Genomic DNA, 24,034 nt, shown 5'->3' on the forward strand with positions numbered 1-24,034 from the left:
CAAAAAGACAAAGCCCAACTTTAGAGAGTTCACGCACTACAGCTGCAGAGATAAGGGAAGGTGATGAGAAGAGCATCACCACGTACCTACAGAGAGGCTGTAACATAGGGCTTAACAGCCTGGACTGTTTGGCTTTACATTGCTTGGGTTCAAATTCTAACACAGCCACTCAATAGCTCTGTGATGTTGAGCAAGTTACTTTATCTTTTCTGCCCCACTTTCCTCATCTGTTTAATGAGAGTAAGAACAGTAATTACCTTATAGAGTTGTCGTGAGATAATCCTTCAATTAGATAATCCATAAAACACTTAGGTTTATCCATATATTTTTATCAATTTCTGTGTTGACCATTGTTTCTTGTATCTTATACCTCCCCTTTGGGTGGGTCTTTTTTTTTCTGAAATACGCCCTTTAATAATTCAATTATCTTGGTTTTGTATGTCTGAAAAATTCCCCCCCAATAAAATTCTAAGTTGATCTAAAGCTAGGGTGGTCTTAAAAAATTTTTTTTCTAAGCTGATACTTATTTTCCTTACCACTTTAAAGATATTTTCCCACTGTTTTCTGGACTTTATGGTGCTGATGAGAAGTCTGCTGTTGGTTTAAGTTATTACTTGGCAAATTATATGTGTTTTTACACTGGTAGAATACTCACATCTAAGGAGACTATTGATGAATTTATTTATTGATAGAGTTATTACTCCACATAAGATTCCTAATTCCACAGATTATGGGTGAGGATTGTGGCATAAGGATCCCACTCCCTTATGGAGGAACATGGCAGAAACTGAGGTCCATTGTTACTATAATAAAAGGAAGTTCTGCAAGATTAACTACATATAATTAGAACCTTGCTTCCTTTCCACTCTTATTTTCCAATTCCTATACTAGGACAACTCTGTATTTTGAGCATATGAAGCAAGATGGCAAAAAGTATAGTATATTAAAAAACTTTTATTTTAGCCCTTCCTGGCCAATACTTATCCTTATGTTCAGATTACTAAAAACATATATCAAGAAATATGGCAAAACAGAACAAAACAGATCTCTCTTTGTAGATAAAATAGCTAAAAATTTGGCCGCTTTACTGATCTCAAGTCATTATTTGGCTTGGAAAAAAACAATACAATAGCTCCAATTAAGAGTTATACAAACAAAATTTTTCTTCTAGCTATCTAAATGTTCATAGAAAGCCAGCTTCCATGGTACACACAACAGCCTTGAGAGTCGGTCCCACAGAAAACATTTATATAAGTAAAACAAGAAAGATGCTATTTGTTTCTCATTACAGAAACATCACCTGAACTTAACTAATCAACCCATTTATTTAAAAAAAAATCATCTATGACTAAAAGCATATTATATTTGTTGGGTGCTATTTTCATTCTAATCATATTCAAAAGGCCTGGAAATAACTCAAAACTAGAAAGTGGCCCAAGTGCTAAGGCTGCCTATGGCTCTTGCTGCAAAATAGTTGCCAGTCTGATGTGAGTATCTGAAAAGAACAGGAATTATAGAGTTCTTGCTTGAGTTCAAGAGAACTTCCCAGAAGGAGGTGGAGGACCAAGAAATCCACCTGCCTGCTTGGTGGCAGCTCGTGAAGGGGCAAGGCCAAGAATCTTCTGAATGTTCTGTAAAGGAAACATAGTAAGAATTGGGTTTTAACATGAGATACACTGAGGACATGTTTTATGTAGGTCTTAGGCAAATAGAACTCATACAAGTTAAATGTACCATTATGACCTGTAACAGTATGATTATCATTATGATATTTTTTAAAAGGCTTACAAGTTAAGAAAGATCACAGAACAGCAAAAGTCCTCTTTACCTCATGGGGACCTTAGTCTACTAATGAAAGAAGATGATTTTTTTAAGTGGAGAATCATAAAAAGAGATAATCTTTTATTTCTAACATGAAGCATATAAAGTACATTTATTAGCTATTTCTTGTGGCAGGGCCTTTTGTTTGAGTATGGATCTTCTGGCTGGATTTGGTCATTACTGCACTGTCTACACTTCTCAGTTTCAATTTCATTAAAGTGGTGAAAGAACTCAGAGACTTGCAAAGCAATCTGAGTTCAGAATCCTCCTAAATTTTCAGGACCCCTCCAACCTTTTTCAGTTATCTCACTCATGTCTAATGCAACAGTATTTTTTTTAAAAACTCATCTTTCTTCAGTTTTTCAAAACTTACTCAGTTCTCATAAAAACAATCTTTTTAATTGATACATAATTGTACATATTTATAGTTATATGTATTTACTGGATACATGGGATATTTTGATACATGCATACGATATATAATGATCAAATCAGGGTAACTAACTGGGATATCTATCACCTCAAACATTTATCATGTTTTTGGTCTTGAGAATATTCTAAATCTTCTCTTCTAGCTATTTTGAAATATACAATAAATCTTATTAACTATAGTCACCCTATTATGATATTGAACACCAGACCTTATTCCCTCTCACTGTAGTTTTGTACCCATTAACCAACCTCTCTTCATCCCCCCAACAACTATTTTTATACTCAGATTTCATTGGTTAAAATAACATTTAATTAAATTATGTAAGTGTAATAACAAGTAAAACCAGCATAAACAAGTTTGGGATAAACACAACTGACTCTCTGAAGGTAATGACTCAACTGGTGAAAGTGGACAAGTGTAGGCGTACTAAAGAGCACTCATAAGTGGCCAGTATGATGCAGGGAACAATAAAGAGGGAAGGAAGAGGATGTTTGAATGTGTAAAGGTTAAGTAAAGGCCAGTTGTTTCATCAGAACAAATGTCACCCTATGGTAGGCAGGTTTGCATGCACTGAACCATTCATTCAATAGTTACTGAGTACCTGTTGGACATAATGCACTATGAGAATACCCATACACCCAGGCTTCTCTGGAAATACACATTCCCTCAATCCTTCATCATAAGGAATGATGACTATTACAGATGGGACTATGTGTATTTCTGAGGTAACACTGTCCGAATATAATGGAATGTTTAAATATGAGGAATACAACTTTAAGAACTCATCTAAATTATATTTACTGAAAGTATTTTAATACATATATTCTACAATACTATAACTTATACTTTAAGAAGAAATCTGAAAACAGGTTAAGAAGAAAAATCAATCATTCATAAATCAGCATACTTCTTAATAAAGCTAGAGTTTGTATTACTTTTATAATAAAAATATTAATAGCTCCTTCATGCCCACCTCTAAAAAAACATTGCACAAAGCAATAAAAAGACCACATGTGCTAACAGTCTCCAATTTCTTTTATTTAATCAGTAAGTATTTCTCGAGCATCTACAATGTATTTGGTACTGAGCTAGGCATTATGGGAAATTAAAGATAAAGTTTGAAACAGTAAGACATTACAGAATTAGCTGTTGATAAACACATTTGTCCAGTTAACAAATACAGTAATACAGTCTGGACAAAATACACAAGGGATCCTTGTTCAGTTATTCTGCAGAAATAGGGATCAATTAAATGAGTCCTTATCATTTTACATATAAAAACCAATGTAAAAATCTTGGATGCCCTTTACATCACGGTTTACTGTGATTTAAAGACAACTGAAAGGAAAATAAATAAAAAATAGTTTAAAGAAATCAGACACTGAACCAGTAGACTGCTGACAGTTTCATTTACCAACTCAAAACATAAAAATGACTACTAAGTGTAAGCCACTGCTCTAGACAGGACTAGCTCCAACAGCAACAATAAAAAATGTTAAATGTGAGACACTTTAATAGCCATAACCGAAGTACATGAAAATCCAGACAGCTCTATAGTTTGTTTTCCTTGTGGTTCTTACCACAGACCCCCTTTGGGAACACTAAATTAAATGTATCAATCTTATATTACCCAAATGTTTATATTTTAATACACTCACTCTGCATTTACTGCATTCGATCTTATCCCTTAGTGAAATTCTAAACCAATCTGTTTAAATTCCTATAGTCTCACAAATGAAACCTAGGTCTTCTGACCATTTTTCTTAGATAAAAGTTCCCCTGCTTCCTTGTGAGTGAAATCTTTTCCTCTAAAACAAATGTAGGAACTAAGTGATGGTCTCAAGATGCAAAAGCCCTGGGTAAAAAGACTAGAGGTCACTAATATCTCCACGGTAGTGGTAACATTCTACATAGAAATCTTTAAAGAAAACTTTAAAGTTTGCAAATAGTTCTAAGGATCAGATAACAGTCCTTAGTTGTCCTTTTATTTTGTTCTCCATCCGTGCTCATTTACTGCATCATTTTGACATCTCATATTTCCACAGGGCTTTTACATTATCTATAAATAGGGACAGAAAAGTGAGGAACAGAGAGAATGGGGGCAAAGTTTGGACTCCTATGTTGTCACTTCCTCCATGTTCCATTAAAGGGTGAGGCTGAAATGTAGCACTTCAAGATGATTTTGTTAAAAGACATTAATAATCGACATAGCAAGAGGAAAGCTGTGAAAAACTGCTCACTCTTCCAAAGGATGGGTATAATTAAGTCATAATGCAAGTTCTTTAATGTTCCTCCCCCAAATCTTTTTTTATCAGGAAAGCCTGGAATCTGATTACCTTGTCTTAAAAAAATATCTCTTCTCTTGTGACCTTATCAAAAAACCTACTGGAGCTTGACAGGATTGGAAGAACCTGCAACTAAGTATTGTGGATTTGTGCAATCCCATTTGTCACCAAGACTCCAGTTGGCACCAAACCCCTGTTGAGACCTTCCAATGAATGACCAACGATACAAGTTTTGAGATGACTTCTTATTATTAAGTCGTGTGCTAAAATAACACTGTGACATCCACCGATCAGCCCACAGTCCATGATGAATTCTCCAGCACCTGATTTTGGCATAGAGGATGGACTGGTGACAATTTCCCAACACCTGAATCTCCTAACACCAACACCTTCACCCAATCCAGGGATGCTATCTTGCCACTGCCTTCCCAGGGTTTATGCCTTTTCCTGTCCCTGCATTTGAGATAAGAAAGTTGAAGCACAGAAAAGTTATGTCAGCAAATGAACTGACACACTGACATAATGCAAAGAACAATCTCCCTTTTTGGTTTTTAATGTTTATTACCCATGGCTGGGTTTTTTTGTTTGTTTGTTTAAGACAAGATCTCTATTATGTTCTAGTCTCAAACTCCTGGGCTCAAGAGAGCCTGCTACCTTAGCTTTCTGCGTGGCTGGGACTACAGACTGCCACCACTATGTCTAATCAGTTTTCCTTTATTAAACTAACTCTCTGTAATGCATTTTTTTATCTTAGGAGTAAAAAAAATCATGTAGCAGGCCTATAAAAAAAAACCATAGTTATGAAGACAATGTATGAATACACCATAGAAAAATATGTATGTTATATTGTTAGATGAATAAATGCTCTGTCTGTCCATTTATATAACCACATATAAAATATAAATGCTATGTCGTAACTATGCAGAAACTCCAGAGAATGTACAACACCAAGAAGGAACCCTAACATAAACTATGGATTTTGCATAATAATGATGTGTTAATGTAGGTTCATCAACAGGTAGGGAATGTTGATAGTGGGGTGGGCTGTGTGTATGTGGGAGTAGGGCACATACAAGTAATCTCTGTAGCTTCCATTCAATCGTGCTGTGAATCTAAAACTGTTCTGAATGTATCTGTGGGTGCTATCTCAAAGTGAAGGTCGTAGCATGAAGCTGAAAGAATGACAATAATAATAATGGTTAACAGTTACTGAGTACTTACACTATGCTAGACATTGCTCTAAGCACTTTACATGTATTTCTCATTTAAATCCTCACATTGACTCAATGAAGCAGGCATTATTATTATCCTTCTATACAGATAAGGAAAAGAAGATAACAACTTTCTGGTTGTAATTCAATAAATACTCATGAACACCACATTGTATAGCAGGCACTTTTGCATATATTATCTCCTTTACATCTTTCAGCAATCTCAACTGTTAAACTTGACCTGATTGCTTTCCTATCGTCTCTCAATCCTCCTCTTTGAGGTCAATTTTTCAGGTCTTATTAATTAGCAAGATTTAGTTGAGAAATAATGCATTTTGCTAAAAAATGTGAGTTTTAATATATAATAAAGATGTTATGGAAGAGAATACAAATGCAAAATATAGTAAGATGTGATGTGATCAGGTTTTGGGAAACTATAAAACAATAATTTGGAATTTCTGTCCAGTCCTGCGTAATAAATAGGGTAACAGTGGAAAAGTGTATGTCAGAAGGAAAAAAAAAGAAAAACATTTTCCCATAATCATGTTTTCTATTGGCAGGAAATCCAGAGAAATATCACTACAGTATTTGTGTTCCTTCTTCTTTGCAAAGGGTAAGAACCAGTGATCAAGAAAGCTGTTGGTTGCTAACTGGATATTTTGGGAAGACTCAGCTCAATGGCAAAAAACACATTCTGCTAAATTTTATTCCTTAGTCATTTAGCTAAAATCAATCAGCTATGGCAATCCTCAGTTCACTCTCTGTTTCTCCGGCATCTTTAACCAGCCTTTGCTTACAATTAATCACAATTTCTCATTAGTTCCCATAACCCAATCCTTACTATGCCAACAAAGCAATGTGTAGAATCCAATCACTTCAAATGATCCCTTCCAACATTCCCAGGACCCTCACATCATATCTGAATATACTATTGGGAAAATGATATAGAGATTAAACATTTCCTGAAAAAACTGACAGTACATGCTTGGTATAGCTGAAATATTATTGGATTAGCAGTCAAAAATTTGGGTTCCGGCCGGGTGCAGTGGCTCACGCCTGTAATCCTAGCACTCTGGGAGGCCAAGGCAGGCGGATTGCTCGAGGTCAGGAGTTTGAAACCAGCCTGAGCAAGAGCAAGACCCCATCTCTACTATAAAATAGAAAGAAATTAATTGGCCAACTAATATATATATAATAGAAAAAATTAGCCGGGCATGGTGGCGCATGCCTGTAGTCCCAGCTACTTGGGAGGCTGAGGCAGAAGGATTGCTTGAGCCCAGGAGTTTGAGGTTGCTGTGAGCTAGGCTGACGCCATGGCAGTCACTCTAGCCTGGGAAAAAAAGTGAGACTCTGTAAAAAAAAAAAAAAAGGGGTTCTAATACTGCTGAATTAGACAAACAATAGGTAATATCTTTTTACTTTACCAAATCTCAATTTCCTTACCCTTAAAAAAAAAGAGGGTTGACTAGATCAATAGTTTTCAGACCTTTTAAGTCACAAAACCTTTTTAAAAATAAAATGTGATGTAAAAGCCCAATACAGAAAACAAATAAAATAGGATTAAAGATCTGAAGCTCCCTGCTAGGTCCTCCTGTTTGTTTGTTTGTCCCTCCTTCCTCACCAAGCACCTTCAAGTAGAATCATAGTTCCCTCTGGCTCTAACATTCTAGAAAGTGTCTATATTGTTACAAATCATATTGCAGAACCTCAAAACTAATTTGCAAAGTGGAAATCAAAATCCCAAAAGAAGGATGAGCACATAAAATCTGCGCTAGAGTAAGGCCCCTTCCTTTGCAATGAAGTACTTTTCTGCTGGGGTCAGAGGAGCAAGCAATAATCTCTTTCTCTTCCTTTTCCTCCCCGCTCCTTCCCTATGTCTCTCTCTTCCAGTGTTTCCAATGAAAATGTCCCTAGATCTTTTTTAGTTCCTTCTTTGAGGATCAGTCAGGGAGAATATTCTCAATTTTAGTTTAGTGAAGACAAGATGTTTTATCTTTTGAAAATCTAATAATGGAGAGCAGGACCCAGCTGGCACTGTGTCCAGAGTCTAAAACTCAGAATGAAACTACAGTCTTGCTGGTTTGCAAAACCAAAAAACAGAGTTCAGGAAAACCATAGCAACTGGAAATTAGAGAAAGAACCCTGGAAAATAAAGAGCCAACAAAAAGGGAGCTCCAAATTTTTTGCATATAAACTCTGCCTAAATCTCTGCTTGAGTTTTAAACTATCCATGTGCAAGGCAGCCTCCGAGCAGCCCAGCTAAGACTAAAATAACTGATCTTTCAGCTGCTGTTTCCCACAAAGGAGACAGTTTGGAGTATGAGCGCTACTATGGTCTGAATGTTTGTGTTGCCCCTCAAAATTTATATGTTGAATCCCAACTACCAAGGTAGTGGTACTAGAAGATGGAACCTTTGGGAGGTGATTATGTCACTAGGACTCTGCCCTCACAAATGGGATTAGTACCCTTATAAAAGAGGCCTCAAAGAGCTGCTTTGTGCTTTCCATCATGTGCAGACGTAGTGAGACGGTTCTGCCAATGAATTGGGCAGGAAACAGGCCCTCACCAGACACTGAATCTATCCATGCCTTGATTTTGGATATCTCAAGCCTCTGGAAATGAGAGAAATAAATTTCTGTTGTTCATAAGCTACCCAGCTTATGGTATTTTGTTATAGCAGCCCTAATGGACTAGGACAAGTTCCAAGTTACTGCCTACTTAAACAAAAATATCAACACTCTTCCAAAGAATGAAAGAATCCAGAGTCTCTACAACCTATCGTTCATACACACTGTCCAGCAAATGATCCAATATTACTAAACACATTAAGAATCAGGAAAACATGACCCATATTTAAGAGAACAGGAAACAGAGTCCAAATTCCAAATGTTGGAATTAGCAGACAAAGTTTTTAAAGCAGCTAAATAACTGTGCCCGTGGGCATAAAAGAAAATATGCTCATAATAAATGAACAAACAGGAACTCTCAGCAGATAAAAAGGATACAAAAGAAGTTAAAATTCTGAAACTGAAAAATATATCTAAAATTTTAAAACCATTAAATGGGCTATATGGTTAACACAGATTAGAAGGGTCTATGAACTTGAAGACATATGAATAGAATTAACCTATCTAAAGAACGCAGAGAAAAAGATTTTAAAAAATTGAAGGAAGGCTCAGTGTCCTGTTGGGCAATGCCAAAAAAAAAGACTAAGATATAAGCAATTGGAGTTCCAGAAGAATAAGAGCAAAAAAATGAAGCAGAAAATAGTTGAAGAAATACTGGTTGAAATTTCCCCCAACTTAATGAAATCCATAAACCTTAGTGGGATATATGTTTTTTAAAATAGCCTAAGTATATCATAGTCAAATTTCTGAGAAACAATCTTACAGAAAAAAAATCTGAAAGTAGCTAGAAAAAAGTGACACATTGCCCACAGGGACACAAAGATATGAAGAACTTATCAGAGACAATGGAGGCCAGAAGACAGTAGAAAGGCATTTAAAATGCTTGAAGGATTAAAACAAACAAACAAAAAAGTCAAACCAGGATTCTATATCCAGTGAAAATATCCTTCAAGAATGTGGATCTCACACCTGTAATCCTAGCACTCTGGGAGGTCAAGGCCGGAGGATTGCTCAAGGTCAGGAGTCTGAAACCATCCTGGGCAAGAGCGAGACCCCGTCTCTACTAAAAAGAGAAAGAAATTATTTGGACAACTAAAAATATATAAAAAAAATTAGCCGGGCATAGTGGTGCATGCCTGTAGTCCCAGCTACTCTGGAGGCTGAGGCAGAAGGATTGCTTGAGCTGGGGAGTTTGAGGTTGCTGTGAGCTAGGCTGACGCCACAGCACTCTAGACTGGGCAACAGAGTGAAACTCTGTCGGAGAGGGGAGGGGAGGGGAGGGGAGGGGAGGGGAGGGGAGAGGAGGGGAGAGGAGGGGAGGGGAGGGGAGGGAAGGGAGAGGAAGGGAGGGGAGGAGAATAAAATAATGTGGATAAAATATTTTCAGATAAATGAAGATTAAGAAAATTCGTCACCAACAGACTTACGCTATAAGCAACACAAAAAAGAAAAAGAAATCACTTAATGGTGTGCTGTGAGGCACAGACATCTAAGGCAGTCCTCCTTAGCGACATTCTTCACCTCCTGTTACATCCCATCAGAAACTCTAGACTCAGTAGTCCCTATATCCACTACACAATTTCACGGCTTCATGTTTCCTGTGTCAAGAACACAGTTAAGATTCGAAAGCCCCTACTCATTCTTCAAGACACAACTCAAATGGCTCTCTTGTACAAAACCTTAGTGTCATAGAATAATCCCTGTGGTTATTATGCTTCCATTGCATGTTTTTTCCCCTCTTACAGAAATTTGTATACATATTTACAAACACGAAGGATATCAACCACTTCACTATTACTTATGGGTATGTTTTCATACCTAGAATGTAAGTTCCATGGGGTGGATCATCACTTTTCACCCATCTATTTTCAGTATCAGAGATGAATTCCTGGCATAGTATAAAGACTGGAATCGATCTTCAACAATGACAGGTAATCAATCATCAGTGCCTTGAACCCAGGCACTTAATTCATAGAGATCAAACTAACAAGACACCTGAATCTGTTCTTCTTAATTAGCAGTTAGCTATCATTTTCTGAACCACATGCATTCTCTTACAAATGAAAATACCCTGTTTGTAGATGAGTGATACAGGTACTGTTCTTTGAATGTGTTAGTGTTGGGAGGTAGGTCCAATGAGAGATGATTATGCTATGAGGCCGAACAAATGGTTATTGCCATTATCACTGAAGTGGGTTAGTTATTGCAGGAGTGGGTTTATTATAAGAGTGGGGATTTGTCCCTCCTCTTTCTCTCTGTCAACTTCTCTTATCCTTCCATCTTCTGCCATGGGATGATGCAGCAAAAGCTCCTTGCAAGATGCCAGCCCCTCAATCTTGGACTTCCCAGCCTCCCTAATTGTGAGCCAATAAATTTCTGTTCATCCTAAATTGCCCAGTCTCAGGTATTCTGTCATAGCAGTACAAGATGGTCCGAGACAAATGGTATTAACAAATTAAGTTCTATGCCTTAAATAATGTGACATGAATTGATGATGTATAGGAGATGACAGATATTTGGTCTTTCTATCATTTTGCTGACTTTAAGATATGGTGACACTGACAGAATCAGTTTTTATACAAACAAATGGCATTTCAAAATTCTTTTAAATTTTTTTCAATTTTTATTTTTTGACAGCTTTACTGGGGTATAATTGGCAAGTTAAAACTGCATGTATTTAAGGTATACAATGTGATGTTTTAATATATGTACACATTGTGAAATGACTGCCACAATCAAGCTAATTATAATATCCATTACCTCACATAATTACCTTTTTTTTGTGGTAAGAACATTTTAAGATCTACCATCTTAGCAAATTTCAAGTATACACCACAGTATTATTAACAATAGTCACCATACTGTACATTTAGATCTCCAAAATTTATTCATCCCACATAACTGAAACTTTGTACCCTTTGACAACATCTTCCAATTTCCCCTACCCCACCCTCAATGCCCTGCAACTACCATTCTACTCTCTGCTTTTATGAGTTTCTTTTAGATTTCACAAAATTCTTTGCACTATGAAGCCAAAAGTGTGAGAAAAGTAAAACTATTTTTATCACTGTCCTTAGCATACATACCTGGTGAAGGAGACAATGACAAACCTCTCACTGATATTTTTTCAGATTATAGTCATATACACATACAGTTATATATTAAAATGTGGGTCACAAAAGGGGAAACAAGAAACTCGTTCTTCCACTTTTCCTCAGAACTACTAATCCTTGTTGCTTTTAAAGAAAATTATGTTCATAACTTTTTTTTTTTTTGGAGACAGGGTCTCACTCTGTTGCCCAGACTAGAGTGCAGTGGTGTCATCACAGCTCACTTATAACTTCAAACTCCTGGGCTCAAGCAATCCTCCTGCCTCACCCTCTTGAGTAGCTGGGACTACAGGCACAAGCCACCTTGCCCGGCTAATTTTTCTGTGTTTTGTAGAGACAGGATCTCACTCTTGCTCAGGCTGGTTTCAAACTCCTGACCTCAAGCAATCCTCCTGCCTCAGCCTTCCAAAGTGCTAGGATTACAGGTGTGAGCCACTACACCCAGATAACTTTTATAATCATATAAATTTATAAGAATAAACCAGTTTTCCTTTAGCTGTTTATCTGGTAACTTTGCTTAGAATTTTGCTGAGGCTTAGAGTATTTTATGTAGAGGAGATCACAATTTACTCAATCCACTATTGACTCATAATAAAAAAAAACTTTCTTTTTTTTTTTTTTTTTTTTCTTTTTTTTTTTCTTTTTTTAAGGTACATTTCAGAAGTGAAAAAAAACTTTCTTAATTTTAGGAGTTAAAGAAATTTCTTTTTATTCTTGAATTCCATCATTATCTTGAACTAAGATTACACCTCTGGAGGAAGCTGGCAAACCTATCATTTCTGCTGCTACAAATTCACACAAAGGAAACAGTTGTGCTGTGAAGGTCAAGGCAGCTAATCACTAAACATTAAGGAAGTAAACAAAAGGAGGGAGTTGATTTTTTTAAAAAGTGTTGACTTTAAGAACAATTACTAACATTTCTGTATCATTATTATCTGATAATCAAAACATGGTGAGGATATACAGCAAATCCCATTTCACCTTTGTGAAAACTGAGACTCAGACAAGGCTGTATGACTCTCCCCAAAACACTCAGCCAGTAAACTGCAGTAAAACTCAAACCTACATATTTTATCTTCAGATATTGTATTTCTTCAACCTTATAACCTATTCCTCCTCTCTCCCCAACATTTTAAGGTTTCTGAAGTAGGAATGCATCTTAAAATCTATTATATAATCAGTATAGAATTATTTCTGCTTTTCCTTGAAAGGTCTTAAGTCGACTGTGAGTCATGTAATCAATAACAGCCTAGAGGCTGGGCGCGGTGGCTCACGCCTGTAATCCTAGCACTCTGGGAAGCCGAGGTGGGCGGATTGCTCAAGGTCAGGAGTTCGAAACTAGCCAGAGCAAGAGTGAGACTCCATCTCTATTATAAAAATAGAAAGAAATTAATTGGCCAACTAATATATTTAGAAAAAATTAGCCGGGCATGGTGGTGCATGCCTGTAGTCCTAGTTACTTGGGAGGCTGAGGCAGCAGGATTGCTCGAGCCCAGGAGTTTGAGGTTGCTGTGAGCTAGGCTAGTACCACGGCACTCACTCTAGCCTGGGCAACAAAGTGAGACTCCGTCTCAAAAAAAATAAAATAAAATAACATCCTGGAATTAGGAAAAATACATAGTAGATGAAAACCAGACTCATGAATACTTATGTGAATTAGTAATATGTCATAAAATTGCTTTAGTTTAGGGTTAAATTGAATCTTAATCTCTTCTACACTGAAGGGATTAGTAAATAGAAATAATTATAAATGTATGTCAACACCCTCATATTTGATAATGATTTTCAAAAAGTGAAGCTATAGGTGGAAAAGTAACCTTTCAAACAAAACTGAAGTTCCATAAGGACAAGGACCATCATGTCAGTTTTGTTTACAACTATATACCAAGCATCCAGCACAATGCTTGAAACATATATGCAACCCAATATTATTGAATGAATAAATGAATAGACAGTCAAGGCTATCAAGGAATTCTTACTAATGTGATGGAATGTTCTATTCTTTTTTCTTTCTTTATTTTTTTTTTTATTTTTATTTTTTTTTTGAGACAGAGTCTCACTTTGTTGCCCAGGCTAGAGTGAGTGCCATGGCGTCAGCCTGGCTCACAGCAACCTCAATCTCTGGGGCTCAGCGATCCTACTGCCTCAGCCTCCCGAGTAGCTGGGACTACAGGCATGCGCCACCATGCCCGGCTAATTTTTTTGTATATATATATTTTTTAGTTGGTCAATTAATTTATTTCTATTTTTGGTAGAGACGGGGTCTCGCTCAGGCTGGTTTCGAACTCCTGACCTTGAGCAATCCGCCCCGCCTCGGCCTCCCAAAGTGCTAGGATTACAGGCGTGAGCCACCACGCCCGGCTGAATGTTCTATTCTTAAGAGTGGAAAGAAAGTGGTTGAAACAGATGAATACCTTTACTTCAACCTCATATTATACCTCCATCGTAATAAAAGGACATTATGTCTTGAAGAGACTAGTGCTGGTTGGTTTAATTATACTGTAGCTCACACTTACTAAAAGAAGTAGATCCTGGTTAATTTTATAGAGATTTTATTAACTCACATATGTAAACGTAGTCATGATCTTTTACAGCAGCAGGGTGCTGCAACAAGAAGTTAAAACTCGACCTTGATCTTAGGGAATATCCTTTTCTCAATAATATCAGTGCACAGAGCTGGATAAGTAGAAATAAAAAGTACTGGTACACAGTATTTTCCTTGGGTGAAAACAAACACATTAATTTTTTTTGTTTTTTGCTGCATTCCCCCATCCCCATTTTTGTAGTCAACAGGCATTTGTTTCACTAGGCTGTACCAGTCTAGGTTCTGCACACTTTCCTATTTCAACTTAATAACACATATTATACACTTTGGTTCTCAGAGGTTAGCAAACCATGGCCAGACTGCTGCCTGTACAAAGTTTTATTGGACCACAGCCAAATTCATTTATATACTGTCTATGGCTGCTTTTATACTGTAATGGTGGAGTTAGAGCTGTGACATAGACTCTATGGCCCACAAAGCCTAAAATATTTATTATCTAAAGCTTTACAGAAAAAGTTTGTCAATCCCATTGTAATAAGCATTTCACTCCTGATAAAATCAACTGCTAGATATACTCGTATGACTCATCATACTTTCTGAAATAACTAAAAGAAGTATAAAGACCAGCTGGAGTTAAGCTTCCTAAATGATCATCCTTAACATTTATTTCATTTTCAAAACTCTACAGTTTCAGAAGATGACTTCTCAGCAGCAACATGAATGGCACATCTAAACAACTTTTTCAATTTTTAAATTTCAGATTGAAACAATCAAATTAAAGAACAATATTCTATAGAGATCAAAGGATCTCTGCTAAACCAACAAAGATATCTTGTGTTGTCACTGCCTTGGGTTTGGATAAGCTCCTGCTATTTGAATGTATCACCCCAAAGTTCATATGCTAGAAACTTAATCCCTCTGCCCTCATGAAGGGATTAATGTCACTATCACGGGAGTAGGTCCATTACCACAGAAGTGGCTTTGTTACAAAAGCGAGCTCTCTCTGGCTCTCTTGCTCTTGTCCTCTCACCATATGACGTCCTCTATTATGTTATGATGCAGCAAGAAGGCCCTCACCAGATGCCAGTGCCATGCTCTTAGACTTCCCAGTCTCCAAAAACATGAGCTAATAAAACTTTTCTTTATAAATTACCCAATCTGTGGTATTCTGTTGTAGCAACAGAAAACAGATTAAGACAGCTCCATTAGAGAGAAAGTTACACAAGAGTACAACTTCTTGGTAGACACAGCCACTTAGCTACTCCATAAACACCTCAAATTCAGGATGTCTTCTAACCAACTTCCTTCTCTTTCTTCTATTCCCAACTTCTTAGTGAAATTACCTCCCATTGGTTACCAAAACCAGAAACCTGTGAGTTATCTTAGTTTCTCCTTTTTCTCTTACATTAAGTCAATCACTAAGTTCTACTGGGTTTTTTTTTTTTTATGTATTTCTCAATCTTGTCCTCTCCTTTTCATCCCTCTCATCACTCTTATAGTTGATAACAACAGATTTTTGCTAGACTATTGTGATACTCTTCTTCTGTATTTAGTCCTGCTCCTCTTATATCTATCCTTTACAATGCAATAAGTACCAGAAAATCATTCCAGGAAGCCTTAAAACTTGATTGCATTTAAAATAGGAAAAAGAGCTAGACATTCAGAGAGAAGGAAAAATATAAGCAAAAAGTACATCTGGGTAAGCATAATATGGAAACTGTTAAGAAAGTCAGTACATGCAAGAGATTGAAATGGTTAAAAAAAAAAGAAAGTCAGAATGGCCAAAATGCTGTATTTGTGGGGATGTGACAAAAGATGAGTTGTGAAAAAATATTAAGCAATACAATCACAAAGATCTTGGAGCCATAACTATAACTCCAATTCCTACTGATTCTCATATGCTGGTCAACCAAAAATCTACTGCCACAGTATTCAGAAGGGAGGTATAAAGACAACTCTAAGAGAATCACTTATGTAACAAATATTGAAAGAATTATGCTCATATCTGATGCATGTGCAAACCTCTCCACTACAATGCCTGCTGAATGGCAGTATGTTCAGAAACTGAATGATGTCCTAAAATGCACAGAATTCTTGGGCAGGAGACTTTAATTAGCCCTTTCAATTTTAAAGTTCCATCTGAAAAGCCACTTCACTTTCTAGGAGGCCCTCACAACCCTTTTAATTCCCTCTTAACTCTGTTTTTCACTATGAATGTCTAATCATCAAGTTGGCCAAATGTAAATTCCACAACACAGACTTTATCTCAACTATGAATAACCTAAAATCACCAGATTATTACACTTACTTGTGCCCCTGAACTGCCAAAGGTGCTGGAGTATAATGAAGAAATGATAATGGGAAAACCAAACCCACTCTTTACTTTTGTAGCTTTAGATACTTGTAATGAAGAAGGAATCTGAGAGCTCATAAGAATGGGATGTGGAATCCATGTTTGCTTTGATCACTACTTCTCATCCCTAAGGATCAGTAACCTAGACCTACAGGCATATAAAACAGCTTTAGGATGACACACTGGAATTCTAAAAGGAATAACTGAAAGAACTCAGTAGCAACAGGTAAAATATTTCCAGTATTACAAAAGTAAGAACTAATTTGGGGTATGAAAGCAAGGAAGACTATACATATTAAATAGCAAATACGATCACTCACCTGTCGAATTGACATAGTACAGAGAATATATAGAAAGATGAAGGAACAGTCTGTGGTGTCATCTCCGAGCAGGTTTCGATGAGACAGTCCTTGGATGTAAGAAAGAGGGGTGAAAGGAAGCTTTGCCACCACTCTACCATCAAATCTAAAAAGAAACAAAGAAAGAATTGTTATTTTTGGAAGACTGACAAGCTTCTTACTTCCAAAGAAGAATCTGGGACAGAAATAGAACTTTAAGTCTCTTGATCTCTGAAAAACAAAGAAAGGGTGACATGCTAAATAGAGACATGAACTTGAAGTGTAGTGATGTAAGGAAGGGCTCAAATTATTCCCATCAATCTTTTCTAAACTAGTGGGTCTCAATTCTTTTGGAATCAGAATCCCTTTGCATACTAACAAATTATGAGACCCCTAGAAAGTTTTTGTTTATGTAAGTTATAGCTACTGATATTGATATCTATATTAGAAATTAAAATTGTCTTCAGGCTGTTGCAATATCATGGATCATGAAGCCTCTGGAAAACGCCACTGAATACTTATGAGAAAATGAGAGTAAAAAAGGCAAATAACATTTCAGAATTATTGTAAAAATAATTTTGATTTCAAGGACTTCCTGAAAGGGTCTCAGAAACTTCCAGAGATCCTCAGACCACAGTTTGAGAGCCACTATTCTAAATCATAACACCAATAAGATCTTTTCCAAGACCCAAAGATCCCTGATACACACACTAAACAAGATAAGCATTTCTGAATAGGTGTTTATAGAATATATAGTGGGGAATGACAAAAGCAAATTACTAAACTGGATACACAATATTCTGAGATACCTTACTTTTGCTTATTAGCTTTTAGGGTTTGGAAAATATTCCTTTTACTTTTTCTAAAATAGAAAAGAGAAATGTCTCTAAAAGAGGAAAGCATAGGAAAATAGCTAGAAGCAAATACATCAGTATTTATATTTATGTTAAGGTGCTAGGGATATGAGCTTCTTTTATATTTTTCTATGAATAAGCTGTACAATGAGACAATAATGAAACTTATAAAAATTAATGTGATTAAGGATAGGAATACTTATTTAAACTATAAATAACATTAACAGAAAAATGACAGTATTAGCCAAACAATCATAATAGTCTTTAATTCCAGTTAAAATGGCTAGAAAATCCTCTTTTAGAAAAACACTTGGTATTTAGACTGTTTCTGCTGGGGAAGAGAGAGGTAGAGATTTTTTCTTTGGAGAAAAAACCCCTAAATATCCAGATCAACTATTGTGCAGTTCTTTTTTTTTTTTTTTTGAGACAGAGTCTTGCTTTGTTTCCCAGGCTAGAGTGAGTGCTGTGGCGTCAGCCTAGCTCACAGCAACCTCAACCTCCTGGGCTCACGCGATCCTCCTGCCTCAGACTCCCGAGTAGCTGGGACTACAGGCATGTGCCACCATGCCCAGCTAATTTTTTCCAAATATATTAGTTGGCCAATTAATTTATTTCTCTTTATAGTAGAGACGGGGTCTCGCTCTTGCTCAGGCTGATTTTGAACTCCTGACCTCGAGCAATCCGCCTGCCTGGGCCTCCCAGAGTGCTAGGATTACAGGCGTGAGCCACCATGCCCAGCCTATTGTGCAGTTCTAAAAGGCTTGTACAACTATACTCCAAAGAATACAGAATAAATTTGACATCTTCTATATGTATGATTATCTACTTACTACTATACTTCCCGCTGCCTTCCTAGTATATATTAGAATAAGGGCTCAATCATGAGATGACTTTACTTATATTTGACAAAAATATTTAAAGGTCTGTTTGAAGTAATTATTCTCATTCTTTTCTTCTAACCTCACAAAAGCAAAACAAAAGTAATAATTTTTCCAAGAGGACATATTCCCATTCACTCACAAGAAGTACTAAATACAATTACCCCATTATTTTTTGACTGTATGCTGCATACAGTATGCTGTTCTAGGTGTGCCACTCTGATTATCCTTCTGTAGAATTAAACTGTGAAATGAAGAAATAGAAGAGATATGATGTTTATCCTTCTTATTGCTAACATATACATCCAACAAATTCATCTCATGTAGTCATTTTATTGTTATTTTCAACTTGAAAACTATGTCCTATAAATTATTCAAAGTGTGTGAAGCTGAACATCTACTATGCATGAGACTGTAAACCAGCAAAAACATGAAAGAAACTTCAATGAACTCTTAATGAACTAATTTTTTTCAGGGGACTAGAAGGAATAGCTAAATGAACTGGCGTCTAGCCTAATAAAAAAGTTGGGGAGAGAAGTGGAAGGTGCTAAGAGAGATATGAGTTACAAGAGATAGATTATTTCTGAAAGTATGCTTACTCTGCAACTCTAGAACACAGGACCGCTACTCATGAGTACAGACACAGGGAGACACATTTTGGTCAGTAAAAGGAATTATTTTCAAACCCTAAAAACTATTCAATAAAAGTATGATATCTCAGGGAAAAAATCAAGCTCCTCATTGTCAAAAATAATTTTTAAAAGGATGAAAAATTATCTACAAGAGACATTACTGGTGGGATTTCTGTACTGTTAAATGACTTTTAAGATCTTTTCCAATTCCAAAATCCTATTATTTCAGCTTTATAGAAATGATTCAGGAAGAGAAGCCAAAGAAAAGTAAGTAGCTATATCTAGTTCTTTCTATTGCTTCTCTGGCAACCTGGGAGCTCAAGTCCTTCCCTTCTTAGTCTAACCTTAGGCTTTTTTCTTAAAGCATGTACCACTGTCAACAAATTTTAAGACTATAAGGGATATTAAGAGATTGTATATTCCAAATAGATGGTCAAAGTTAAACTCAGAGAAATTGTTTTAAAGCTTGAATAATTTGTTTTCAGTATAATCAAAATATGTATTAGACTTTTAATTTCATATACTTATTTATAAAAATAGAGACATAGGCTTTAACTTCAGGTGCTGACAATCTAAGACACAATAATATATATTTTTAAATGTACAGGGTAAAAAGACCAGAACAAAAACATGAATATAGCACTAATATTAGCAAAGTACTTACATTATATAAACCTCCACCAGTACTGAAAAACAAAATAAGCAAATAAAAAGCTACTGTTTGCCAGTGTTCTGAATGAGAAAGTTGACAAAAAGAAAATAATATACTTAAGAACAAAAAATAGCCTTCCTTCCTGTCAATAGTAGCCTTTTATAAGAAGCCTGATTACAATGAAGCTGTCATATTATTATTCTCCTGAAGATACTATCTTTGACTTCTATACCTTCGAAGACCTATACCACAAAAAAAAAAAAAAAAAAAATCCAATACTTTATCTTATACTCATAAACTACATAAATAATCAGGCATTTCAATCCCTGGTCTAAGATCTAATAATTTAATCACCAAATATTTGCTGATTATTTATTATATGATTAAGTCTGTTAAGAATCATATATGCTTTTAAGAAATGGCCCCTGACTCAGGAGCTTTAAGAGTCCAAAAATAAAAGAAAATGAAAATATATGACACTGGAGAACACATGACAGACTACCACTCAGTGCTTGATGGTTTATATAGGTAACAATGCTATAAAAATGCAGAAGAATATGAATTTGAGGGCTCTTGATAAGAAAAGTGATTTTGCTCCTCACATGTTTTTGCATATACCTTTTTGTTGCCAAAATAAATATGAAAGAAGCATACAGCTTTGAAAAATTCAGTCTGTCTATCTGAGACAGGTCTTGCTCTGCTGCCCATGCTGGAACGCAGTAGTGTGATTATAGCTCACTGCAGCCTCCAGCTCCTGAGCTCAAGCAATCCTCCTCCCAACCTCAGCCTCCCAAGCTGGGACCACAGGTGCATTACTGAGGCTGGTCTTGTACTCCTGGCCTCAAGCAATCCTCCTGCCTCGGCTTTCCAAAGTGCTGGGATTACAGGTATGAGCCACTGTGCCTAGCCTCAAAACCTCAATCTTTTAAAAATTTCATAAATATCATAGTAGTGACACAGGCATTCTCTTCATTTTGTTTCCATCTTTACTGGAATATCTTCAATATTTCATCTTAAGTATGTAACCCTCTTTTGGTTGCTCTCACTCAATGCACCCTAGAACTAGAGGAAAGTGGGAGAGAGAAAAGGGAAGGAGAGAGAAGGAAATTTGGAAAAGATGAGACAATATTATTTGTCTGATCATATGATTATCAAGAAAACCAGAGAATCAAATTAAACCTACTAGAACCTATTAGAGATCAGCAAGATGTCCAGTTAGAAAAATAAAATAGGGTGGCGCGAGGCCTCCGGCTGGTCTGGGCTGAGACGGGATCATGGGGCGAGAGGCTCGGGGACCTGGGGACAGCGGGCGCCAAGTGCGGCGGCTGAAGACTTGAGGCAGGCCCTCGCCCCGGGCCCACGCGGCCATGAACCTGGAGCAGCTGAGGAAGCAAGTCCGGCAGTACCTCGACCAGCAACAGTATCAAAGTGCTCTATTTTGGGCAGATAAAGTAGCTTCACTGTCTCATGAGGAGCCCCAGGATGTGTATTGGTTGGCTCAGTGCCTGTACCTGACAGCTCAGTACCATAGAGCAGCCCATGCACTGCGGTCACGGAAGCTGGACAAATTACATGAAGCGTATCATTACCTTGCAGCTAGATGCCATTATGCTGCGAAAGAGCACCAGCAGGCCCTTGATATTCTCGACATGGAGGAGCCCATCAACAAAAGACTATTTGAAAAAAACTTAAAGGATGAAAGTGGCTTGAAAGACTCCCCCAATGACTGGGAAGTGTCAGAGTCCTCAATGAGGAAAGGAAACTAAGGCCGAGAGAGGTTCAGTCACTTGTCCAAGGTTACAAAAAAAGAACTTCTTGAATCGCTGCCTCTTAGCAAGCTCTGTACTGAAGAACAGGAATTGCTACGTTTTCTATTTGAGAACAAATTTAAAAAGTATAATAAGCCTAGTGAAACTGTCATCCCTGAGTCAGTAGATGGCTTGCAAGAGAATCTGGATGTGGTAGTGTCTTTAGCTGAGAGACATTATTATAACTGTGATTTCAAAATGTGCTACAAGCTTACTTCTGTAGTAGCGGAAAAAGATCCTTTCCATGCAAACTGTTTACCTGTGCACATAGGGACGCTTGTGGAGCTGAATAAAGCAAATGAACTTTTCTATCTTTCTCACAAACTGGTAGATTTATATCCTAGTAATCCTGTCTCTTGGTTTGCAGTGGGATGTTACTATCTCATGGTTGGTCATAAGAATGAACATGCTAGAAGACACCTCAGCAAAGCTATGACACTGGAGAAGACCTATGGGCCTGCATGGATAGCCTATGGGCACTCGTTTGTGGTGGAGAGCAAGCACAACCGAGCCATGGCCGCCTACTTCAGGGCAGCGCAGCTAATGAAGGGGTGTCATTTGCCAATGCTATATATCAGATTAGAATAAGGTTTGACCAATAACTCAAAACTTGCTGAAAGATTCTTCGGCCAAGCTCTGAGCATTGCACCCGAAGACCCTTTTGTGATGCACGAGGTTGGAGTGGTTGCCTTTCAGAACGGAGAATGGAAAACAGCAGAAAAATGGTTTCTTGATGCTTTGGAATAAATTAAAGCCATTGGGAATGAGGTGACAGTTGACAAATGGGAACCCTTGTTGAACAACTTGGGGCATGTCTGCAGAAAACTTAAAAAGTACGATGAGGCCTTGGATTACCACCGTCAGGTGTTGGTGTTAATTCCTCAGAACGCATCCACCTACTCTGCCATAGGCTACATTCACAGTCTGATGGGCAACTTTGAAAATGCCGTGGACTATTTCCACACGGCCCTTGGTCTTAGGCGAGATGATACATTTTCTGTTACAATGCTTGGTCATTGCATTGAAATGTACACTGGTGATTCTGAAGCTTATATTGGAGCAGATATTAAAGACAAATTAAAATGTTATGACTTTGATGTGCATACAATGAAGACACTAAAAAACATTATTTCACCTCCCTGGGATTTCAGGGAATTTGAAGTAGAAAAACAGACTGCAGAAGAAACGGGGCTTACGCCATTGGAAACCTCAAGCAAAACTCCAGATTCCAGACCTTCCTTGGAAGAAACCTTTGAAATCGAAATGAATGAAAGTGACATGATGTTAGAGACATCCATGTCAGACCATAGCACATGACTCCAGACAGTGGTCCTGTCCCCTCTGTCCCAGTGTGGGTCAGTACTCCCGTCCCCTCCTTGCCAGGGCTCGGAAGTTTCTCGCTCCCTAACAGGAACCCAAACCACATTCCTACATTTAGGAACAGAGACCTGCCTTAAGAGACTAGATCATACGCCTTTGCAACAGACACGTTCTGATTCCCTGAACCTACAAAATAATTGTATGTAGTGGAATAAAGAAGGTAAACCATCAAAAAAAAAAAAAAAAAAAGAAAGAAAGAAAGAAAGAAAAGAAAAATAAAATCACAAAATGTATAACCTACTTATATACAGTAGTAATAAGCAGACCCAACAACTGGATTTTGTTTTAATATCTCTAGCTAAAACATCAGAATGCTTTTATTCTATTCTCAATCCTTCCAATTCTCTGATCAGTTTCACTTCCCCTGCAGCTCTTGTCTAGCTTTAGTGTATGTTTTCTCAGATAAGGACACAAACCACTGTGTGGGCTGGGTGCAGTGGCTCACGCCTGTAATCCTAGCACTCTGGGAGGCTGAGGTGGGAGGATCGCTCAAGGTCAAGAGTTCGAAAACAAAATAATATCAAAAAGTTCATGCTAACATACATACAAATACAGGGTAATAGTTATTAGGCAAAACCATATAAAAATACTCACATGGAATTGAACATTCCCATTAGGGCAGTAAAACAAAAGCCAATCGCAAACATGGATTTCATTCGAACCTGTAATGAGAACAACAAATTACCATTTGACACTAAAGAAAACCCCACCTCTAAAGCATGTCCCAAAAGTTTTGATTTCATATCATTCTTTTAAAAAAGCACTCCTTAGCAAAAAGCTATTTGTTGCCTAACCCACCCTCCACCTCCAATTCCTCTTCTTGTTACCTCATGATGAATAATATTGGATGGCCATGTGACCCCATTCTGGCCAATGAGTTATAAGTACAAGTAAAACGTCTCCCAGTAAGTGGAAGACAACTGTTGCACATATGTTCTGTATTAAATATACAGGAGTAGAAAAACTAGTCAAGCCACATAATTAGCCTATCTATGCCTTAAGAAAACATGCTTGAACAAATCTACCTTTATAAATAATGAGTAAATGGGTAATGAAATCACTTTTCTTACACTTTATGGTATGCCTGACATGCAGAACAAAAGGCC

The 24,034-nt window shown here is 37.1% G+C and overlaps 1 protein-coding gene and 2 pseudogenes across 1 annotated transcript in view; 1 reads left to right on the plus strand and 2 right to left on the minus strand.

Moving 5' to 3' along the window:
* Positions 1-664: 664 nt before the first annotated feature.
* TMCO1 (transmembrane and coiled-coil domains 1) overlaps positions 665-24,034 on the minus strand; it is a 35,039-nt gene continuing 11,669 nt past the window's right edge. Inside the window, exons 5-7 of the mRNA XM_012745298.3 lie at positions 23,523-23,590; positions 16,707-16,851; positions 665-1,631 (exon numbers count right to left, since the gene is read on the minus strand). Coding sequence (XP_012600752.2) covers positions 1,533-1,631; positions 16,707-16,851; positions 23,523-23,590 — 312 coding nt within the window. The 3' untranslated portion in view covers positions 665-1,532. The remainder of the gene's footprint in view (positions 1,632-16,706; positions 16,852-23,522; positions 23,591-24,034) is intronic.
* On the minus strand, positions 1,638-5,027 carry LOC109730408 (rab-like protein 3 pseudogene; annotated as a pseudogene).
* On the plus strand, positions 21,101-22,908 carry LOC105860495 (cell division cycle protein 16 homolog pseudogene; annotated as a pseudogene).

The sequence above is a fragment of the Microcebus murinus genome, chromosome 2 (genome assembly GCF_040939455.1).
Source record: "Microcebus murinus isolate Inina chromosome 2, M.murinus_Inina_mat1.0, whole genome shotgun sequence".
In the NCBI taxonomy this organism is placed as follows: domain Eukaryota; kingdom Metazoa; phylum Chordata; class Mammalia; order Primates; family Cheirogaleidae; genus Microcebus; species Microcebus murinus.